The 21906-nt window shown below is 40.0% G+C and overlaps 2 protein-coding genes across 6 annotated transcripts in view; one reads left to right on the top strand and one right to left on the bottom strand.

The window, feature by feature from the left end:
* PCCA (propionyl-CoA carboxylase subunit alpha) overlaps positions 1–4746 on the top strand; it is a 421040-nt gene extending 416294 nt beyond the window's left edge. For all 5 annotated transcript variants that reach the window (XM_065409497.1, XM_065409531.1, XM_065409513.1 and 2 more), the window contains 2 exons: positions 2056–2133; positions 4678–4746. In XM_065409497.1, coding sequence (XP_065265569.1) covers positions 2056–2133; positions 4678–4746 — 147 coding nt within the window. The remainder of the gene's footprint in view (positions 1–2055; positions 2134–4677) is intronic.
* A 3474-nt stretch (positions 4747–8220) lies between these two features.
* The window catches only part of GGACT (gamma-glutamylamine cyclotransferase), a 44205-nt gene continuing 30519 nt past the window's right edge, over positions 8221–21906 (bottom strand). Inside the window, exon 2 of the mRNA XM_065423210.1 lies at positions 8221–9189. Within this exon, the coding sequence (XP_065279282.1) occupies positions 8711–9184 (474 nt within the window). The 5' untranslated portion in view covers positions 9185–9189 and the 3' untranslated portion in view covers positions 8221–8710. The remainder of the gene's footprint in view (positions 9190–21906) is intronic.

Raw genomic sequence — 21906 nt, 5'->3', positions numbered from 1 at the left:
AGATGTCTAACTTTGAGAACTCGGCTTTGAAAATTGTGGCCTAAGCGATTTGCCCATGGTCACATTGAAAATCAGTTGCAGAGCCGGGATGAGCATTTTATGAATTCCTGGAGCCCAGTCCTCTGTTCATGGCCCTTGACTGTAAAGCTTTTCTAAGAGTGCAGTAATGGAATGGTCTTAAATCTCTGAATTTTCTTTCTTTAGTAGGTTGGTGTCTCAACTGTAGCTAAACTGTAATGTGGGTGGGTTTGGTTTTGATTTCTCTTGTTTGTACTCCCGGGGGGGTGAATGGTTTGATAGGCAGAGATGGGATAGAGACATAACTGGTAATAAAGAACAAGTGTTTGGTACCATACATAGAATCTCAGTGTTAATTACTTAAACTGCTCACCTGACTCTCATGACAGAATTTCTGTATTTACAATGGTTCATGTTAATTGTTCAGCATATCTGGTTAGAATGCAGAGTTCTTAGAGCCAATGTTTTCTGCTCTTATTCCAAAACTCTCATCCTGCTGTTGGTAAGTCTGACAGAGGGATAGTGCAGAAGCTTTTTAATCTAGAAGTAATAAATCTCTCTCTGGCTTGCCTCAGGATCCTGGATGTTTCAGCAGGGGACACACCAGCCCAGAACAGAGTTAGGGGAGATGCATATCTTCAGTACATAACTTCATAAGAAAAGTCATTTAGACACTCAATGTATTCACAGCCATGGTTTCTTTGCTGACTGCCCTCATATCTCTCTGTTGGATAGTACACCCTCACTAACGGGTCCTAGGATACCAGGTTACAATACACAGAGACAAGCAACATGCCCAAGACTGCATAGACCATCACTGTGAATCACATCCCTTCGTGTTTGTGTACCAAAAAATACCACCATCTGAACAGTGCAGGAAAAGAGGACAGAGTTCAAAGGCACTAAAACTGCGTGTAATATAAGAAACACAGTGGAAACCCATGAAGATTACCCAGATGTCTCAGGAAAGTTCATCCTTACACTGAACAAAACCACAAAGGCATGACAACTGGCACACAGGGCCCAGCTTCTTCCATCCAAAGTGTAAATCTGTTGACTGCCATCTCCGATGATCATCACAGGGTTTCCAAAACAATCCTTGTAGTCTGTGGGATTACACCAGCGATGAATTTGGACCATGAAGGTTCCCCCCACCACCGTAAATGGGTAACCTGCATAACCAGCATAAAACCTCAAGTGGCTTATTTCCTTTGCATAGTCAAAGGCGCTGAAGAGAGAATCTGATTCCTAGCCACAGTCAGCCCAAAAGTAGAGCTACACAGTGGGTTGCTTATGACCTTGAGTTTGTATATGTCTGTTAGCACAGTGCAAATAAGCTGAAAGAGGAAACTTGAGAGTTTCCCTTTAAGAGCTGTCAGCTGTGGTGAAAATTGTCATTTTGCCTCGGAGAGCCCTCCCAGGTGGATAAAAATTGGTGTTTCCCTCTAAGCAGTCCAAAGGCATCAGCTACCATCCATATAGTGACGTGCAAAGGTGTGCATTCTTGCTCTGCACTAGTCAAAGGCCCTAGTCCATGCTCCATAGGACTAATGCCAAGAAACTTATTGGCTCCTGAATCAGGATTAGTATCCATATGGATCTGAGCCAGGGAAGTACAGCAGTGGCTCCACAGTCAAAAACCACACAAATTAAATTTTGTTCTGGCCTTTATTGATGTCAGAGTGTGATGGCTGCTGGAAAGTGTGAGTTTGGAAAGTTCAAGTTGCAAATGTGGGATTGGAGGGGATCACTTTGTTTTTGTTTTGTTTCTTTTTCTTCTTCCTCCTCTACCCACTACGTAATTGATTCCTTTTCTGTTTTAATTTTGATTAGCTAAAGGTAACCATGGCATCTCGCACTTCTTGTGCTGTGGACTTCTATATGACAACTTGGTTTCAGCTTTTCTGTGGAAAAACTTTTTAGACTTTGATAAACTTTGCCTAAGGAATTAATCACTTTATTCTGCAGACAGAAGATGCAAGTTTAGCGCATTTAAGTCTTCTATCCTCATTTTTTATGCTGCTTTAATTTTACCAGGTCTCAGAAGGGCAGGAGATTTGTGTAATTGAAGCTATGAAAATGCAGAACAGTATGATCGCTGCTAAAACTGGCAAGGTATGCTTCGTCTCATCTTTTTAAACTGCATGTCACTTGTCAAATTGGACAGAATGTACAAAAACAAGAGAGGAGGGCTGTGGTAGTTAAAGTATTAGAAGTACAATTGTTTTTCATTTTCTAGATCTTTCAAAATGAGGTACCTTTAATTTTTAACGTTTACATCTGCCTGGAAAGCTATTAGAGAGTTACAAGACTTAGATGACACAGCATGCAGTGGTTTTACAGGCTGCAAAAATTAATGTAAATGAGTTCTTCAAAATGATTTGTTCCTTAAGATAGAGCAATTCAGATTGATTTGAAGGATTAGAGGAGCTGCAGCCAGTTCTCCAAATTCCATATTTTCAGAGAGCAGTTAACAGCAGAGATCTTTTTTGCAATTAAATTAATTAAACGTACATTAATTTCACATTGTCCTGATACTTGGAACAAGGTATGGGAAATACATCAGTAGTGTAGATGAGTGGTGTTACCCTAGAAAAGAATATTGCTTTAAAAAAAGTAACAGGTTCCGGACTGAGCATTTTTTGATGAGGACGTTGTTAAACGTGGAGTGTCCAGAAGTGTTCTAGGCTCTTTACAGACAGATCCCTGCTGCAAAGAATAAACAATGTAAGACCTCAGTCCTGCAAACACATACATGTTTAACTTCATGTACTGTGATACTAGCAGATCCTGGCACAGGACCATGACCTAGATAAACAAAATATGGCAAGAGGACAAGAGAGCAAAACGTGAATGCCTCTCTCGTTCTTTCCTATTACTGTAATGTTGTCCCTTGACTATTAGCCTCTTGGTATTAATTCTTTTGCTGTAAGACCAGGTTTAATTTTTCTTTTACATTTATTACTTTTCATTTTTAATATTTGTTACAGTTTAGTTTTGATCTTTACTTGTTTCTCCTTAATTCTCATTTATTTACTCATTGTTTTTAATCTATTCTCATATTGCAGTGGTTACTTAAATTCTATTTTCCTTCTTTCTTAGTTTAAATTAACCTTTACATATTCCCACCCTTGCCTTCGCTTTGACTGATTCATTTTGTGACCCCCTAGCCAGCCTCTGAGCTTCCTCCCAAGTTCCTGCACACCTCCTGATAGCAGTAATGTTCTATTCCTCTGTCCAGATGCCCTTCCCCCCTGCATATGGGTAAAATTTGGCCTGTACCATGCCCAATATGTCATTTATGTCCCTCTTAAACCTTTAAAGCAGGATTTAAGTAGGATCTAAGCTCTAAGTGGTCTCGTTGTATACCCCCACAGGAGTCTCCATTTTAAAATAAAATGATGTAATTTAAGAAAATAAAAACAATTTGGAGATGTAGATAGTAAAACAGTGTCAGTTCACTAAAGCTATTAGAATATAATTATTTTATTTATCGAATGTGAAAAACCAATGACATGGTCAAACATTCTAAAGTTCACAGTTATGGTTCCCACAGCAAATACAACTTAATGCCTTTGCAGAGATGTGTTTTGGTACTCTTGGTGCTGGACTAGATTTGTTCCTTTGAATCTAGTTCATGCCGCAGTTTCATTGGTTTCAGCTGGAAGATATTCAGTTTCCCTTTTTTTGTCTGAATTGTCTTCCACATCCAAAATCCATTTTTATATTCTGAACTGCTAAAACAAGTGGCTTGGGTTTTATTTAATTTGCATCTATTATGGATGTTTGTAAAATGAATAAAAATGAGGGAGCAATTTGGTTGCCTGATGAAGGTTCTAGACTCTACATGTGTCAGAAATAGGCGTTGGCCAAGGTGACTCCAGTAAATTTCAGAAAGCATAGGGGATCCCATTTGCTGAAACTGCTGTGAGAACAGACAAGTGTTTTTTTAATTAAGTAAAGTGTTTTCACACTAATTTTGGGGGATCTTTTTGCATTCAGAATTTAAAAGTAGCTATTTAAAAGATTCAGATGTATGGGTCTGGCAGGTTTGAGGAAAACTGATTTAGAAATAAAAATCTGTTTTAAAAAAAATCCCACTATGTTCTTGCCAGTGTAGGGTCTTCAGCTACTACAAGATGTTGAGCTGGACATATTGAAATAAAACATGCTCTATACTCTGCAATCCCATATACTGGGTATGTGGGACTAGTTTAAAAAAAAAAAAAAGAAATAGTCAGGAAACTGACTTTGTGAACATAAGAGTAAACTGAATATACAATTGCATTTATTTGACAACTATGGTTCTTTGACTTTTTAACCTTTTTATTTTTACTTTTTATTTTATTTTTAATTTTTTTAGGAAGGGGTAACAGTGATGTTCTGAGTTCTTCTTGACATCTCTCTGGGGTAGTATTAAGGTTGTGTGGCTGCCTTGCAGAAAGTGTCACCCTAAGATTGTGAAGTGCTTGGAGATCTACTGATAAAGCGCTAGGTATTATAGTATAGTATTCTTACTGACTCAGCAATCCGTCATTTATTCTGTGTATGTACTGTACATTCAGGTAGATGCACTAGTGTAGGTTGCGCATGCTAAAGAACTCACACAGACATGTTTTCAGGGAAGATTTAATAATTCTTGTCACCTTCACACTGTAGGTGAAAGCTGTGCACTGTAAAGCTGGTGAGACTGTTGGGGAAGGAGATCTGCTCATCGAACTGGAATGAAACATGCTTCCTTCATATCATCATACAGTTCAATTAACTCTATTTATATCCAGCATGTAAAATGAAGGTTGTAAAACAGACATTCCTATGGAGCAAATTTTATACAGTCGTATTTATGAGTGACATTCTCTATCCAGCAGACAAATATTAAGACCGCCAATGGATGTCAGATTTTTATTTCTATAAATAATTGTACATATAAGATTTGTAATTCTCCTGATTTTCAGTATCAAATACAAATCAATAAAAATTGAACATTTCTGCTTAAGTAAAGCCTCTTTGAATGTATTTTAAAGTACATAATATTCAATGTCAGCCACTGCCATTTCAAATGTGCATGAGCTCCACTGTACAGAATAGTTGATAAAAGTGAAAAAGTAAACAGAGCAATTTCCCCTAAACAATAACTACTAAGTGCTTGATTTCTGTTCAGATGCATTGTAAGGCATAGAATTTTGAAGCCTCTACCTAGAAAATGTCTGTAAATTGGAAAATGTGGAACAAGTCTACCACCACCAAGACAAAAAAAAAATGCAGCAGATATTCTAAACATAGTCCATCGTTGGTTGATGCTATAAAGGAAGAGAAGCAAGTCTATATTCCTGACTGGTAAAAATGAATGTATGTATGTCTCCAGTAACCTACTGTGGTTCTTACAAAGCTGAAAGGACTGTGATTCCTGGTGAAAACCCCCCTCACATTACTTCTAGAGCCTCAGGCCAGCTGAGGTAGTAGTCAGGTGTATTTTGTGCAGAACATTTTCAATTGGTTTTAAAACAAAAGAGCATTTGTGATTAGTGTCTACTGCAGGCAAAAGGAAGCGTGAGCCAGAGTGTTTACTGAAAGTTGTTACCAAACTGGTAACTTATGCTCTGCTTAAACATGTTCTTGTAAAGCTGCAGTATAAGAATTGCATTATTTTACTTACAAATAACCAGAGGGAAAGAAAGTTGTACAAAATCTGAAACTACTTTGAATCATCAATTGAAGTTGGATCTTTGTTTATACTCTATTCTAAACTAAAATTAATTTCTCCAGCATCCTAACATGCCGCTGTAGATAGTGGTTACTGACCTTTGACCAGCAGCACCCCTGCTCTCTTGAATGGCAGAGATCACCCTGAAAGTAAACAGGTTCCACATTTAAAGACTGCCTGCCATGGAGCTGAATCCTCACTTTAGGTAGTTTTGCAGAGGTTTCTTTCCACCCCACCCCACCCACAGTTACAAGACTGCATTAAACCCTAAGCCTGCTGGGTGCAGCTCCCACAAACCTGGTTGCTGCAGTCTCAGTTCAAGTGTTTATCCCGTGAGCCTAATTCTGTCATCAGCCCTGCTCTGGATTGTACTGCTACCCAAGAGAGTCCCTAGGAGGGGAGTAGTAGTAGTAGTTTATTTTGCTTTGGGTAGGAATGCCACCAGTTTCTCTCCTAGTGTCTATAGTAGCTAACCATTACAATTACTAGAAAGATCTCCTCCTCCTATCTAGCATGCCTGCGGCCCCTCCATAATGGAGAAGGGTAAAATTTTCAAAATTATTTAAGTGACTTAGAAATTTTCCTCAATGGGATTTAGGTAAATTTCTATCTAACAGAAAATGAAAGTCAAAGGCCCACTTTGCTTGAAGTGTTTTGATCCAAGAGGTATTTTCATTTCAGGGTGAAAGTGACATTAGAACCTTACTACTGGGCTATCTCCAGTTTGGCTGAGAGTATGTCCTTGATTTCTGAGTTACTTCTACCTCAAGCCCTTAGTGATTTGTCTAAGGCCACAGAAAGAGTAATTCAGGCAGGCCTGAAGCCTATCCTGACTAAGCCCTAACCTATGCTATAGTTAGGTCAACATAAGGCAACTTATGTCAACCTAATTATGTCACTGTCTACACTACAGCCTTGCTCTGGCCAATAGGATACCTACTACACCCACATAACTCCAACTGCACCTCCACCAGAGGCATAGGGCTTATGGGAGTGTAGTTAGGGTGACGCAGTGTCAACGTAGACGCTATGTTACTTACATCAGCTGTCTCCCCCGGGGCTCTCAGTTCCCTGACTGGACTCTGGGTGTGGCTTCCCCCTGATCCTACTGGGGAGCTGAGAGCCCTGGGTCTCTGCCCCCCGACTGCCCCTCTTCACTCAATGGAAGTGCTCTTGGTGAGTAGCATGGACATCAGCCACCCCAGTAATTACTAACCTAGATTGTAATGTAGACATGCCCCCTCCCTGTCCTATACTTGGACCACTTTACTTGGTCAAGCATCACTATACTTAATTCAGTATTCAACAGTGTATCCATTCCACTGTCCTAGTTTTACAGCAGTATGTGATAGAACTGTCTGCTTGAGATATTTAGCAAGAAACCATACAAGATTCTTCCAAGTTTCAGTAAAAATGTTTTTAGCCCTTACAGTTTTGAAGAAAAATTAACTGTCAGGCAGCCTGAAATAAAAGCCCTATTGATCTTAGTGGCATGGTTAAAAGTATATAATTTTTCCATGTGATTCTGCATACAACAATGTTACAATTATTTAATAAGAACATATTCTTCCCTGGATCAGTGTGCAACTCTCCCATTGTCATCAGAAGCGGGAAGCAGTGCGAGGGATGCGCTGGCCACTGCTTCCCGTCGCCCCCATTGGCCTGAAGCGGCGAACCACAGCCAGTGGGAGCCGTGATCAGCCGAACTCATAGATGTGGCAGGTAAACAAACTGGCCCAGCCCGCCAGGGGGCGTACCCTGGCAAGCCGCATGCCAAAGGTTGCCGATCCCTCATCTATAACCTTGGTGTTGTATCCCCAGTGCAAGGAACCACACCAAGTGTAATTTGCCTTATTCTACAGATTACATTTCACACACACACCCTCCCCTCATTGACAGGTTTGTACAATGAATGTAGCATGTGCTCTGTGAATATTACATGCAAAGTAGAGGACCTACTAGGTATCAAGCAGCAAGAGAAAAAAGTGTTTGCCTAAATAGTGCAAAAGAAAAAAAGGACTAAATCCTTTTTTACATTTAAAAAATATTTTAAAAAGGGCTTTGCTTACAAAAAAACAGTTCAGTTTCATGTATTTGTGATTTTTGCATTAAAGATTTCCTAGAGACTTATGAGCTATTATATCACTAAGTACTTTGCTAAAACAGTCCTATAATGTATTGGGCAGCTAAAAATCAGCTTTTACAAAGTCCCTGAGCACACATTTACTCAGTAGACTGTAATGGCACCAAAAGTGCTGGTATGGTCTAGTGGGACAAAATAAAAACATTTTAAATTTAACTCCTGTACATTCCCAAGATTTTAGCCTAATACATTTTATAAACCCAGTGGATCTTACAAACAATTGTTACAATCAAGTTAGCTTTAACAGACAAAATTCAGCACAGGTTGTTACACCTCGCAGTGAGAAGTTCATTCTATTTTCAGGCTTTTTTAATTCTCTTTACTACTTTTTCTATCACTTTTTTTTTTTCTTACAGCATTTGACATAGATGTAATTGTTTTCTTGTGAGACACATACTGACTGAGGAGTGTCGTGAAGTGATCTGAGCTGTTTTTCCAATATACTGAAATCAGCCATATTTCATTATCTTGCAGTAGCACTATTGTTTTACCAGTTTTACAAAACTGACATGAAACTTTACCAGTTAGCGTGAAGAACCCTTCTACTCAGCTGCCCTTTTACCTTGATTTTACAAAAGAAAGAAAAAACCCAAACACAAAGTATTTTACTCACCCATCAAAAACAATTATTCATCTTGGCCGAGGGAACAAGTAAAATTTTGCCAGGCTTGGCATTAGAGTCTGTATCTCTATGATAATGATGTTAGAATCAATGCTTTTGTGGTTAGAAAGGTTACAAAAGGTCTTAGGTGCTTCAATAAAAGTATTCTAGATTTACTTGAGAGAGGCTTGTGATCAACATGTGTTTAGTGCATTTTCTTAATACATTGTGTTACCTTCCATTTTTAATCTCTACTTTCACGTAGCACATAATGAAGACCATGATTCCCTAAGGAATCATAATTGTCATAGTAAGGGAGATTTATCCACTCTGGCTGGTAGGTAGTTGTGCTGTACATAAAGCATTCCATAATGCTGTTAACAGCTGGCCTCTCTTCAGGTGCACTGCTTTTACCTTCCCACTCTACTACTACAATTCTCACTGGAGTACGTTGATACATGTCTGGGCAACCTTCAAATTCGTCAAGGAATTGCAGCATCTGGTCATCAAGAGAATAAATCTCTCCAGTAACATGGTGTCCAGTTCCTGGGATGTTCAGCAAAAAAGGAATGTTATATTTTCCTGCAATCACCAAAGGGTATTTCTCCATGGTGCGTCCCCTGCCTTGGAATTTTGTTCTCCCATGGGTACCATTTTTCATGTGCTGGTAGTTGGGCTGGCCTTTTTTAAGGGTTCCATACACAAAAACACGAGCCATTCTACCTACAGAAGGAACAGACAAAAATAACTATTACTAATAATCTATTTCATAAAATATATTAAATTGAAAATTCAGTGTACAATGTGCATTGAAGGTACATGCACACACAAAACTATCTGGAACGATAACTGAGCAAGGGAATTTTCTTACATGATAATTTTTAAACAGATAAATTGCGGCAACAGCATCTATCCATTGTGCTCAAGTCCAGCATAAAAATTGTTTGGGAAAATTCTATTAATCTTTCATTTTCTTTCCTATAAACAGATTAATTTCCATTCTTTCACTACAGCAGCCACAATAGTGACCAAATGTATTTTTGAACATAGTGAAACTAGAACAGGGGTCAGCAACCTCTGGCACGCGGCTCACCAGGGTAAGCACCCTGGCGGGCCGGACCACTTTGTTTACTTGCCGCCTCTGCAGGTTCAGCCGATCGCTGCTCCCACTGGCCGCGGTTCGCCGTTCCAGACCAATGAAGGCTGCGGGAAGTGGCGCGGACTGAGAGACGTACTGGCCACAGCTTCCCGCCGGTGCCAGAGGTTGCTGACCCCTGAACTAGAACATAGCTTGGCTCTTTCTTTCACATGTTTACATGACCCTTGCTACAGCAATGCTAATGCTACTGTGCTATGATGCTTTGTGACAAACCAAAAGCAACCTGGGGAGCCATTTCAGTTACCAAAACAGCTGCACTACGATTTACATGTCCTTTACCGAAAGGAATGTGGAAATGTACAGTAGCAGTTACATTTTTAACTGTCTGTTCCTCTGCTAATTATCACAATTTGGACAGTTGGGTGTAGCAGGTTTTAAGTCTGCATTTGATTTATTGGGACTAGCGAGAACAATGAGTGAGTCATAGCCACGTGGGTGCTTTCCACCTCAGAGGAAAAGTGTGTGGCTACCCTCACAGCACATTTGAGAGTCCTTATTTCACACTGAAGAAAGTGCACTGCTGCCCTAGAACAGAAGCAATACATTTCAGTATGAATGTTTGCATGGCTACTTGTCACACAGGATAACACAGTGGTGTGGAGTTAGTCATTTAAAAGCAAAATTGAAGTGTTTGAACATAGCATCACATCATCATGCTATGTTGCACGAGAGCATTTAGATGAGAAGGAGACAATAAGGCTTATTTTTCCATAGGATGCTGCAAGCTTGGTCCCAACATTAAAGCAAGAACAGAGCCTTGATGTTTATAGTAGCAGTAACCTGAGCTCTGGCCTTAGGAAACAGAGGATGAGTAGCACCAGTGATTGGAGAGGATTTTACAATGGTGCCAATAGGCTCAGAAACAGAAGGAAATGTCCCAAAGTGAGGCACATCAAAAGTGTAGTGGCAAAAGTATAGTATGATGTGGGGTTGTTTCATGTAATGTGCTGAAGAATCTTCTGTAACCTCAGCTTTGTGAGTCAGCATTTGTGAATTCAAAGAGTGAAAATAATAGGAATACCAGATTTGTGGGGGGGATGCAGGGAAAATTAGATCACAACTGAGTCACTGATAGTTGAAAGCAATGGTCACAAGTGCAAGGACATGTAGAGAAAAAGGTGCTCCGGGGTGCTTGTAACAACTATTAAATGACAAACAATTTACAGACTGGGTAGTACCAGAGGACAGTGTTCTCACAAGCTTATCAACTACAAGTCCTTTCTTTTCTGAATGAACAGTACAAATGTTATGATTTACACCTAGCATTTGGGGGGCAGGGGCGAATGGTGAATTTCAGTGCTCATGAAAGTGAAACAACAGCCTGACTTCAGCTGGTGTAGAAGGCAAGTACAGAATGTTGTTCAATCCCTAGCCAAATCCTCATATCCAGTTCTGCCAATGCACTTCAACCTTAACTTACATTACCTTGCCTAGACCACTCCTGAGTGTCACTTGAATTTTTCTGAATCTTCATTTTATTTTTGAGTATAACAGCCCTAGGGCTTAGTGTGGAAGAAAGGGGTGGTTTTATGAGAAAAAAAAAAAAAAAAACCCTAGCTTCATCATTCCTTGGCTATCTTCAAGACGATCTACTCCTCCCCCATTTTTTGTGTGTGTAACAAAAGCAGTTTCAAACTGTTTGATGCGCTTCCAAATTTCACTATCAGTCACTAAGCTGCCTTGAGACTGTCTCATTTTCACCCAACATAGCAGTCTGGCAGCCTAACAGAGGTGAGCCTAACACTCCTTTTTGAAAGAGGTTTATTAGACAAAACTCAAATAGTAAGAAAACCTTTAAAAGCAAAATTGAATTAACGTGTTTTCTGCTAATTGTTCTTATTTTAGTGACCTACCAAATATTTATGGCAGATGGGGAAGAGCTGGACTATTCAGAAGAGCACATTATTGGTCTACAGGATTGTCATTTAAAACAGCCAGCAGCCCATTTGACCATTAGAATAATGCTATTACTTCAGTGAGGAAAAAAATGACTACTTCCACAATATTATATCATTGGCCCAAAACAAAATAAAAACCAAACTTTTCCCCCCCCACTTGTGGGGGAAAAGATCACACTGATTTGGTCTGTGTGTTGTCAAGTTAGTTCAGTATAATTTACCATTCATGACATCAAATGAGTTTTGGGATACAGCTCATTCCCTTACAATAAAAAGAACATTAATATTCGGTTGCTCTGGCTCCCTTTTATAAGAAAAATCATCACCTTTCAGCTTGTGTTTTGAATAACAAACACAGATCCTTCAGGAAGAAACTTGTCCCAGTAGGGATTGAGAAAGGATCAGAGTTAAGCACTGAAACATGCAATTAATTCCCATTAGGGGATTAGGGCACTTGTGTTCACTTTGAATCAGAAAAATGAATTGTGAATTAAATTGTTCACAACCAAGAGGTTACTTGTCAGAGTTAATAAGTTAAAATATAAAAGGAGAAACTAAAATGCACACAAAAAGCTCAATAGTAAATGGTGCATCTGTAAGAAAAAGATATGCTTCATTTCCATTAAACAAAAGATTTTCCCTACTGTACATCTGAAGCTACTCTTTGAAAAAGTTTCTAGTGGGAGGACTGTTAAATGAGAAATGTATGCAGCACATTTTCTTCTATCAAAGTGTACTTGAATGTTTAGTATCATTTCATTTGAATCTATTTTAAAATAGCTAATGCAGTCCCAGCACTCCACACCATTTACCACTTTGGTTTCTGCTAAAAGTTCCAGTTTGTGACACGATGTTTAAAAAAGGGAATTTACCATGTAAAGATCAACTAGGAAATGGAAGTTTCAATCACTGTCCCTCATCTAAATGTAACATATTTGTCTAATGTATCAAGGCCTGAGCTGCTTTGCCTCAAAAAATGTGACTTCTTAAAACACACAACAATAAAAAGCTGTTGCACTGCTTTGCAGTAAATACACTTTAAAACTAATCATTAATCCTGGCCAAACTTTTGTAAAAAAAATTAACCATGGTCCAAACAAGAGCAGTGAACATATGTACTTGATGAAGATAGTTGCTGAATGTTCTTACAGGAGACTACAAGTTATACAGTTCTCTGCATAATAAACAATAAATCCAGTTATTTATCCCACCCTAGTTGTTGCTTACTGCATCACAGAAACAGTTACAAATTATTAGCATAATTTCTGATAGTTATATTTTGTCTGATTTAAGTACATTTTTAGCCACCTTGTGGCAAGAGACTAAAGAGCAGGATCGAATTTTAGGACTTTCAACAAACTGCTAAACCACACTCTAAAAATAGTTCTAGGCTGTACTCCTAGACTGAATATTCAACAGTGAAAACAAACAAGGTGCTTCTTCAGGTAATCCAGTTTGACACTTCATACCTTTACTACCTTAGACTACAGAAAATCAGAGCCTGGGCTTCCTGGGCAAAACAAACCCATTCAAAAGTACTTTCATGAAATATTCATACTACAGTCATTAAATTTTAATGACATGGGAAAATGTGAGTGAAATCTGTATGTCATCTCTTCAAATTATTTCTTTTAACCATGAGTGACAGCCTGTCAAACTGTTGATGCAACCTATCACTAGTCATTTTGTCAGGATTAGACTTAAATACTAGAAGTTAAAGTAACTGGGTTTTAGGATCATGAAATTAGAAACTATAATTGGGTTAGCGTAAAAGCCAGCTATAAAAATGCTAGAAAACAAACAGGGTTGGTGCTGAACATGAGCAGTAACAAGGCTTAAATACTGTATTCCCTTATAAGCCTGTCTAATGACTGAGTCTCTGCTTAGTGCCTCCCCCACCTTACTGCCTAACTATTCAAACACTATGTGAAAGTGATGGCCAGACCTATTGCTAAATGTTATCTTAGTCAACCTGTAATTGCAATTAGATTAAACTGTCACAATTAGAATCTTTATTCCAAGGTTGTCTCTAAAACAAAACCACTGCCTAATATGTCCAACGGTAAATCCCATAATAAAACATCCTTTCCACAATTTTTCAGACAATTATTGGATCTTTTTAGGGATTTTTAAAGGAGACTGTACGAGTGCAGCAGCACCAGGGATGTTAGGGATCATGGTAACAGCCGTTTGGGTTTTATTTTGTTGAAATATTTTCTTGCAACTAAGAAACGTATCCATTTCTCTCCCTTTATACAGTAACATTATTTTCCCTTGAGAAAAATTCTTAGTGTTGGCTCAGTGACCAGATATAGTTACACATTAATTCTTCAGAAGTTTCTTAAAACTGTAGGAAACAGGTGAAAAAACAAAATGCCTTGAACTTTAAACTTGAGCTCAGTCTGTTTGAATGAAATGAATTTTAAGGTCACTCTTCACTCAATGCTAACTTTCAAGAAGGACCAACATGCCAGAAAGGACTCTTGGGACTGCATCCTGTTGGTTCTTTGATGCTTTCATTTTGTTACTTGCTATTTTCTTTATGGCACAGACAAGGGCTTCCTGCTTGGGCCGACCCCTTTCCAACCTTGCTGAATACCTCAGAAAAGTTTATGGCAAAACACCTTTCTTACATTAACCACAGAGGCACTAGTGAAATGATGGTTCCTTTGAAATCAAGAGGTTATGGTCTCCTCTCAGCAGTTGTTCTCTCAAACTATGAAGTGCTGGTTTGTGAAAACAAACAACAGCATTATAGTAACCAATGCCACGTTGGACACTACTGGGGAGTACCTGTAACACTGCACCACCCTATTTTACAGCTTCCTTTGCACTCCAACATTAGATATTTTAGTATACCTAAACCTACGCAGTGTTTGTGCCTGCACTATCTTGAAGGTATTTACAACTAGCAACTATAGCTAAAATGTCCCCCCCTTTTTTTTTGTCACATTCACTTAGCTGCAATTTTTTTTTCCAGATATTGCAAAATATGGATTTTGTTCATCCCAAAAGTTAACAGTATATGAATGAATATGAAAGTGTCTGAATGATCTTCAGAGAAGGTCACCAAACAAAAGAAATGTCCATCTTGTGATCCTGCTATATAAACATGCGAGAGTAACCAGCCCAGAATCTGATCTCCACTCCAGGACATCACGCTTCAGTTTTTATAGACAGATGTATCTGTCTTACAGGCATAATTGCTAGGGCTTTGTTTCACTTTCAGCAGGAAAAAAGGTAGAGTGGGTTAAAGTCAAATCAGCATTAAAGAAAACACAGAAAATAACTTTGCACGGAGTACCACACCTTGTTTGTGCCCAGTGCAGGCACAAACACTGCTATGGGTATTTGCATGCAGCAGAGCACACCACACATCCCACATTGGTTCAAAGTAAGTACCCATATCCTGTAAAGGCAGAATACAGGCATTTTTAAACCTGGAACAGAGCTTTTGCAGCCAGGTCAGCACATTAATTTACATACCAATTCCCAGAATATTTCCAGTTATTGTGTAGAAATGTTAGCTCTTGGAACAAAGCAAGTGCGAAGATGATTTGAGTAGGACTCAAAAAAAGGGAAGGAGAGAAAAATGGAAAGGATATAGGGAGCACAGCAGACTGCAAGTTTCAGGGCTTGTCTACATGGTGCATTAGTCTGCCCTAGAGGAGTCTAAATTCCAGTGCGCATGGGTGTGACACACTAAATGACCCAAGTGGACCCTGCTGCTAAGCACTAAAAATTCCCTAGTGCACATTAACGTCCAATTTCAAATGGCACTACATTAATACAAATTAGGGAACTTTTAGTGTGCACGAGCAGGGTCTACATGGGCCAGATAGTATGCGACACACTAGTGTACAGTAGAATTTATATCCCTCAAGTGCAAACTAATGCACCAGGTAAACAAGCCATCAAATGCAGCATTAAAAGAGAAGGTGATAACCATCTTGTAGTACTTCATAAAAGATTGAAGAGATGGCCAGGTCATTGCTCAGCGAAGTTCTACACCTCTCTCTCTCTCCCCCCAAGAAGTTGGAACAGCTGTCCTAGAATGTGCTCTTAGCCTGGAAGAAAGTTTTAACAGCCTTCCCATAAGACTGAACACCAGCTGATTACCCCACCAAGAGAAGGTTGCTTTGTTCTTGCCAACATAAAAGATGAACAAAGCATTTGTTTGCCTGAGAGACTTTGTTCTGCCTCAGGTAAAATTCAACAACTCTACAAGTGTTCAGGTGATGCCATCTTAAATCCTTAGTATGAGGTTGGTTGGGTCAGATGCAATGTGATGTCCCGATTTAACTGTTAGAAACAACTTTAGAAAGGAATTCTGTACTTGTTCCTAAAACTATTTTGTCAGGAAAGAATTGCAGAAACCGTTTCTTGATTGGCAAGGTATTCTCACTGAACCATCTTGCAGAGATGATTGTCACAAGAGGGGCCAATTTAAATAAAGAGGAAATACAAAGAGCCATAGGCTCAAAAGGCTGCTCTATTAAATGTTTCAGACATAAATTCAGCTTCCAGCTGGTGCTGGGTAGTTTGAGAGGTTGGCAGAGTTTCACCACTGCTTTTACGATTCTAGAAATGTGGGTATGGAATGCCAAACTCTCTCTTCCAGGAGAAGTCTGTAGAACACCAGCAGAGCCACATGAAAGTACTGTGGCCTTGATGAATCTGTCAAAAAGGAAACATCAGCAGGCCTTGACTGGAACTTTTGCACTGAGATCATGTTCAGCACTCCTGAAACTGAAGACGTACCTTACGGCAGTAGATCCTACATTCTGGACTATCAAAATCAGATGCTCAGAGTAGCCACATTAATTAAAGTTAATTTCTATTTTCTAGGCCACCAATAAGAACTTGCCTGGATCTTGGTAGCATACTGGTAACCCATCATGTAATCTTTGATGAGGAACAATCACTATGGAAGATGGACTGATAAGTCCTCTGGAGAGGAGAACCAAGGCTTGTCGAGCTACACAGAGCTCACTATCCTTGATTTTCCTGGTCACCAGAGCTGAAATGGAAAAAAAGCATGTGTGAGATAGATACCTTTTCATGTAATTAGTCAAACTAACTTCCATGTGTGTGTTTGTTTTCCTCTCAATGTCCAGAGCACAAAATATCCAACTTTTTGCTGTTGTTTGATGCATGTAAGCCAAACTAGGAAGTCCCCTCTCCTTGAGGAAAACTGACTGAAGCACTGAAAATTGACTGTCCAGATTTCATTCCCCTGGAGAGGGTGCTGGGAATCAATAAGATAACCTGGGAGCTGAGCTTGTCATATATACAGCATGCCAAAACTGAAAGATCCTCCAAAAGAGGATTGTAAATGGTTTCTGTTCTCAGCTGTGAATTTCACCTTGTTATCAATGCAAATGACCATAATGCAGCTTGTAGTGTTACTGTAACCATGTTCATCCAAAGATAGTAGAGAGACAAAGTGGATGAGGTAATACCTTTTACTTGACCAATTCCTATTGGTGAAAGAGACAAACTTTCAAGTTACACAGAGCTCTACATAGCTACACAGACCTCAAAAGTGTGTCTCTTTCACCATAATGCAGCTGTCACTCAATCAGACAGAAGGAGGCTGTTATGGCATTTCCAATTGCTCTCATCTTCAGCCAGTTGAAGCTCCTCTTGCATTCTGAGGGGGACCACTTCCCTTGGCAACAATGGGATTAAATGTGTTACTCATAACCAGGTCCTCAGAAGCTGTGTATGTGTGTCAGATCTCTGGTCTGGTCCCATCATTTCAGAGATTGGATGGGAGTTGAAGGGAGGGTGAAGTGGTCATCCAGGGATCTGGATGTGGTCAGTGATCCCATAATGACAGCAGCAATGCCTTGGAGACCTCCAACGTAGGGGAGCCTACTCTAGTGTCTGTACGGGAAATCATAATCCTAAAAAATGGTGTCCCTGCCAGATGGGTATCAAAGTAAAGTCCTTATAAGCTCCCTGATCTTGGTTACTTGTTCAAGGGGAAGAACTTTGCTAACATGGGGGTAAAAACCTGGCTACCAGGCACGTTAGGTCTTTCATGGGTGACGTAGCAAAAATTGGATATCTTGGGCCAGATCATCAGGTCTGGGTAAGCTATTCTGGGAGAAGAATCCAAGCAAAGGTAACTTTTAGCCCCCAGCACAAGCCAGAATATCCTCAGGACTGCTCTAACTTATACTGGTAACAACAGCCCCCTGACGCTTCCTACATGAGGTGGAATTGTTGGCAAGAAATGGTGTAAGGCTCATTTCATCAACAGCCAGAAGGGGAGCTCAAGAGGGATGCAAAGACTTTAAATTTAAAAGGAAACTGCCCCAGGAGTGCTGGTTATGGTCAGTTTCTGCCTCTTATGCCTTGGAGATTGGGGAAGTGACTTAGAAAGAGGTGGGTGCTTGCTCCTTTATGCAAGGCTTTATCCACCCTTTATAAAAACCAAGAAACTCTTCCCCAGGCCTGAGCCTACAAAATTAGCCACCATTGGTAAATGTAATATAAAAAAAGCTTCATATCTGCTGCAGTGGGCCCTCTGTCCCCAATTGTCTCCTCATGCTGAGCTGGCTTGGTTGTTGTTTCTGCAGCTATGTCAGGATCCTAGTTTCCCCCCTTCTTGCCCCCTGCCCCTGAGAGATCCTAAGGATCCCAGCACTGCATTTGGTATCTCCTAACTCATCTCCTCAAATCCCTAATCTGCTATAGGTTTGATTAATTTATTAAGTACGCTGGATCTGGCACACACACACAAAAAATATGGAGATATACCTATCTCATAGAACTGGAAGGGACCCTGAAAGGTCATTGAGTCCAGCCCTCTGCCTTCACTAGCAGGACCAAGTACTGATTTTGCCCTAGATCTCTAAGTGGCCCCCTCAAGGACTGAACTCACAACCCTGGGTTTAGCAGGGCAATACTCAAACCACTGAGCTATCCCTCCCCCCCTAAATAGGTGTTTCACATTATGAAGAGGGGGGATATGCCTCACATTGGACAAGGGCAGGAAGAGTTTAATGGTCTGTTCTAGAGGCAGCTGCTGAAGCCAGCTCCACAGCACATGGCAACACTATTAAGCCTTATGGGAGGGACTGACATAAACAGGAAAGCAACGTGCTTCACAAAGCGGCTGCTTTGACCAAGGGCTCTTGGGCACAGAGGACCTAAGAAGCAGGCTGAGCAGCTGTGAGCTAGGAACCGGAGGAGCAGCCAAGCCTGGGGAGGAGGATTGGATTGATTGATCGTTCATTTGTGGGTTACACAATTCAAATGGCATGAAGAGGGATAGTTCTGATCCTAGTCAGGGTGTGTGGCCTATATCTGAGAGCAGATAAGCACTCATGGCCATCCATACCAAAAGCAGGATTTCACAAAGGTCAGCAGGGACTAAGAAACTGGCAGCAAAGTACAATTTTGATTTTACAACTACATTATTAAGCATATAAAATAACTTAAACATAAAAAATTATACTGTTTTGGACTGGAGAAATTAGTAACTGATCAAAATTAAAGATAATCATTCACTTTACAAAATATACACAACTGTCTAAATGGACTACACAGCCCAACAACTTAGTGGAAGAGGACTTTACTCCCATAATAAATCTACACTGAACGCTGATGCAATTAAGTATACAAATCGCTGAGACAGACCTCCCGTCTCCAAGTAGTTTATGATATAACTTTAATAGAATTTGCTCTATATTTGACAGCAATTATCTAGGGATACTTATGAGCCTTTATTAATGTTACACCAGCACCCTGGGGCAAACATTTACTTATTGGTGCTAATTAACTGGAGAAAGAGAAAGCAAAATAGTACAAGGCAGCAGATCCTCAAATGGACTAAGTTGCCTAACTACCCCTTCAGGCAATGCAAAATTTAGATCCTCAAAAACCCCACTCAGCTGCCACCTACCCCAAGTAAAAAGCAACAGAGAGTCCTGTGGTATTCACCCATGAAAGCTTATGCTCCAATACATTTGTTAGTCTTAAAGGTGCCACAGGACTCTCTGTTGCTTTTTACAGATCCAGACTAACATGGCTACCCCTCTGATACTACCCCAAGTAGGTGCCTAAACTTATAGGCACTTAACTTTCCACTAATAAAGTCTGCCAAGTGCCTAAAAATCTGCTAGTGATCGTACACACAGATGCCTACGTCCTGATGCCAAGTGCCTATTTTATGGTGGGATCCTCAACTGAGGCATTCCCCCACCTATCCCACCTGCGGGACACAATCAGGTGGGCATTCTCAGAGGCCACCTAACAGACTGGGCCTCACACAAAGGAGAGGTGGTGATTCCTTAATATACTTCAGCCCGGTAGTTAAGAGTACTCATCCAGGCTGTGGGAGACCCAAATTCCAGTTCCTTTTCCAATGACTATTTAATTATTTATACAAAGTGGAACAAACTCAATAGGAGGGATAGAGGCCCATCCCAGTATACCCCATAGTCCAGTGGTTAGAGCACTCTCCTGAGAGGTGGAAGATATGAGGTCATGTCAAGCAGAGGGGGGATTTGAACCTCTGTTTCCCACATCCTGGAGTGTGTTTCAACCATTGAGCTAAACATTATAAGAGGGGCACCACCACTGTCTAAATAATAAGATGGGTGAACTAGAGTGCCTCGTGTTAAAGGAGGATATTGATATAATAGACATCACAGAAACCTGGTGGAGTGAAGACAATCAATGGAACACAATCATTCCAGGGTACAAAATATATCAGAAAGACAGAACAGGTCGTGCGGGGGGGGGGGGGGGGGGAAGAGGAGTGGCACTATATGTGAAAGAAAATGTAGAATCAAATGAAGTAAAAATCTTAAATGAATCCACGTTCCATAGAATCTCTATGGATAGTAATTCCATGCTCTAATAAGAATACAACAGTAGGGATCTATTATCAATCACCTGACCAGGACAGTGATAGTGACGATGAAATGCTAAGGGAGATTAGAGAGGCTATCAAAATAAAGAACTCAATAATAGTGGGGGATTTCAATTATCCCCATATTGACTGGGAACATGTCACCTCAGGACAAAATGCAGAGACAAAATTTCTCGATACTTTAAATGACTGCTTCTTGGAGCAGCTGGTACAGGAACCCACAAGGTGAGAGGCAATTCTCGATTTAGTCCTGAGTGGAGCGCAGGATCTGGTCCAAGAGGTAACTATAACAGGACCGCTTGGAAATAGGGACCATAATATAATAACATTTAACATTCCTGTGGTGGGAATAACACCTCAGCAGCCCAACTCTGTGGCATTTAATTTCAGAAAGGGGAACTATGCAAAAATGAGGAGGTTAGCTAAACAGAAATTAAAAGGTACAGTGACTAGAGTGAAATCCCTGCAAGCTGCATGGAATAGAGGCCCAACTTAAATATATACCCCAAATTAAAAAACACAGTAAAAGAACTAAAAAAGAGCCACTGTGGCTTAACAACCATGTAAAAGAAGCAGTGAGATAAAAAGGCATCTTTTAAAAAGTAGAAGTCAAATCCTAGTGAGGTAAATAGAAAGGAGCATAAACACTGCCAAATTAAGTGTAAAAATGTAATAAGAAAAGCCAAAAAGGAGTTTGAAGAACAGCTAGCCAAAAACTCCAAAGGTAATAACAAAATGTTTTTTTAAGTACATCAGAAGCAGGAAGCCTGCTAAACAACCAGTGGGACCCCTGGACGATCGAGATACAAAAAGAGCACTTAAAGACTATCAAGTCATTGCAGAGAAACTAAATGAATTCTTTGCTTCAGTCTTCACGGCTGAGGATGTTAGGGAGATTCCCAAGCCTGAGCTGTCTTTTGTCGGTGAGAAATCTGAGGAATTGTCACAGAGTGAAGTGTCACTAGAGGTGGTTTTGGAATTAATTGATAAACTTAACAGTAACAAGTCACCGGGACCAGATGGCATTCACCCAAGAGTTCTGAAAGAACTCAAATGTGAAATTGAGCAATTATTAACTATGGTTTGTAACCTGTCCTTTAAATCGGCTTCTGTACCCAATGACTGGAAGTTAGCTAATGTATCGCCAATATTTAAAAAGGGCTCTAGAGGTGATCCCAGCAATTACAGACCGGTAAGTCTAGCGTTAGTACCGGGCAAATTAGTTGAAACAATAGTAAATAATAAAATTGTCAGACACATAGAAGAACATAACTTGTTGGGCAAAAGCCAACATGGTTTCTGTAAAGGGAAATCATATCTTACTAATCTATTAGAGTTCTTTGAAGGGGTCAACAAACATGTGGACAAGGGGGATCCAGTGGACATAGTGTACTTAGATTTCCAGAAAGTCTTTGACAAGGTCCACAAAAACAACAAGGAGTCTGGTGGCACCTTAAAGACTAACAGATTTATTTGGGCATAAGCTTTCGTGGGTA

This window comes from Emys orbicularis, chromosome 1 (assembly GCF_028017835.1).
Source record: "Emys orbicularis isolate rEmyOrb1 chromosome 1, rEmyOrb1.hap1, whole genome shotgun sequence".
In the NCBI taxonomy this organism is placed as follows: domain Eukaryota; kingdom Metazoa; phylum Chordata; order Testudines; family Emydidae; genus Emys; species Emys orbicularis.
Note: the sequence above shows the minus strand (reverse complement) of the source record. Positions and strands in the feature narration are given on the sequence as shown.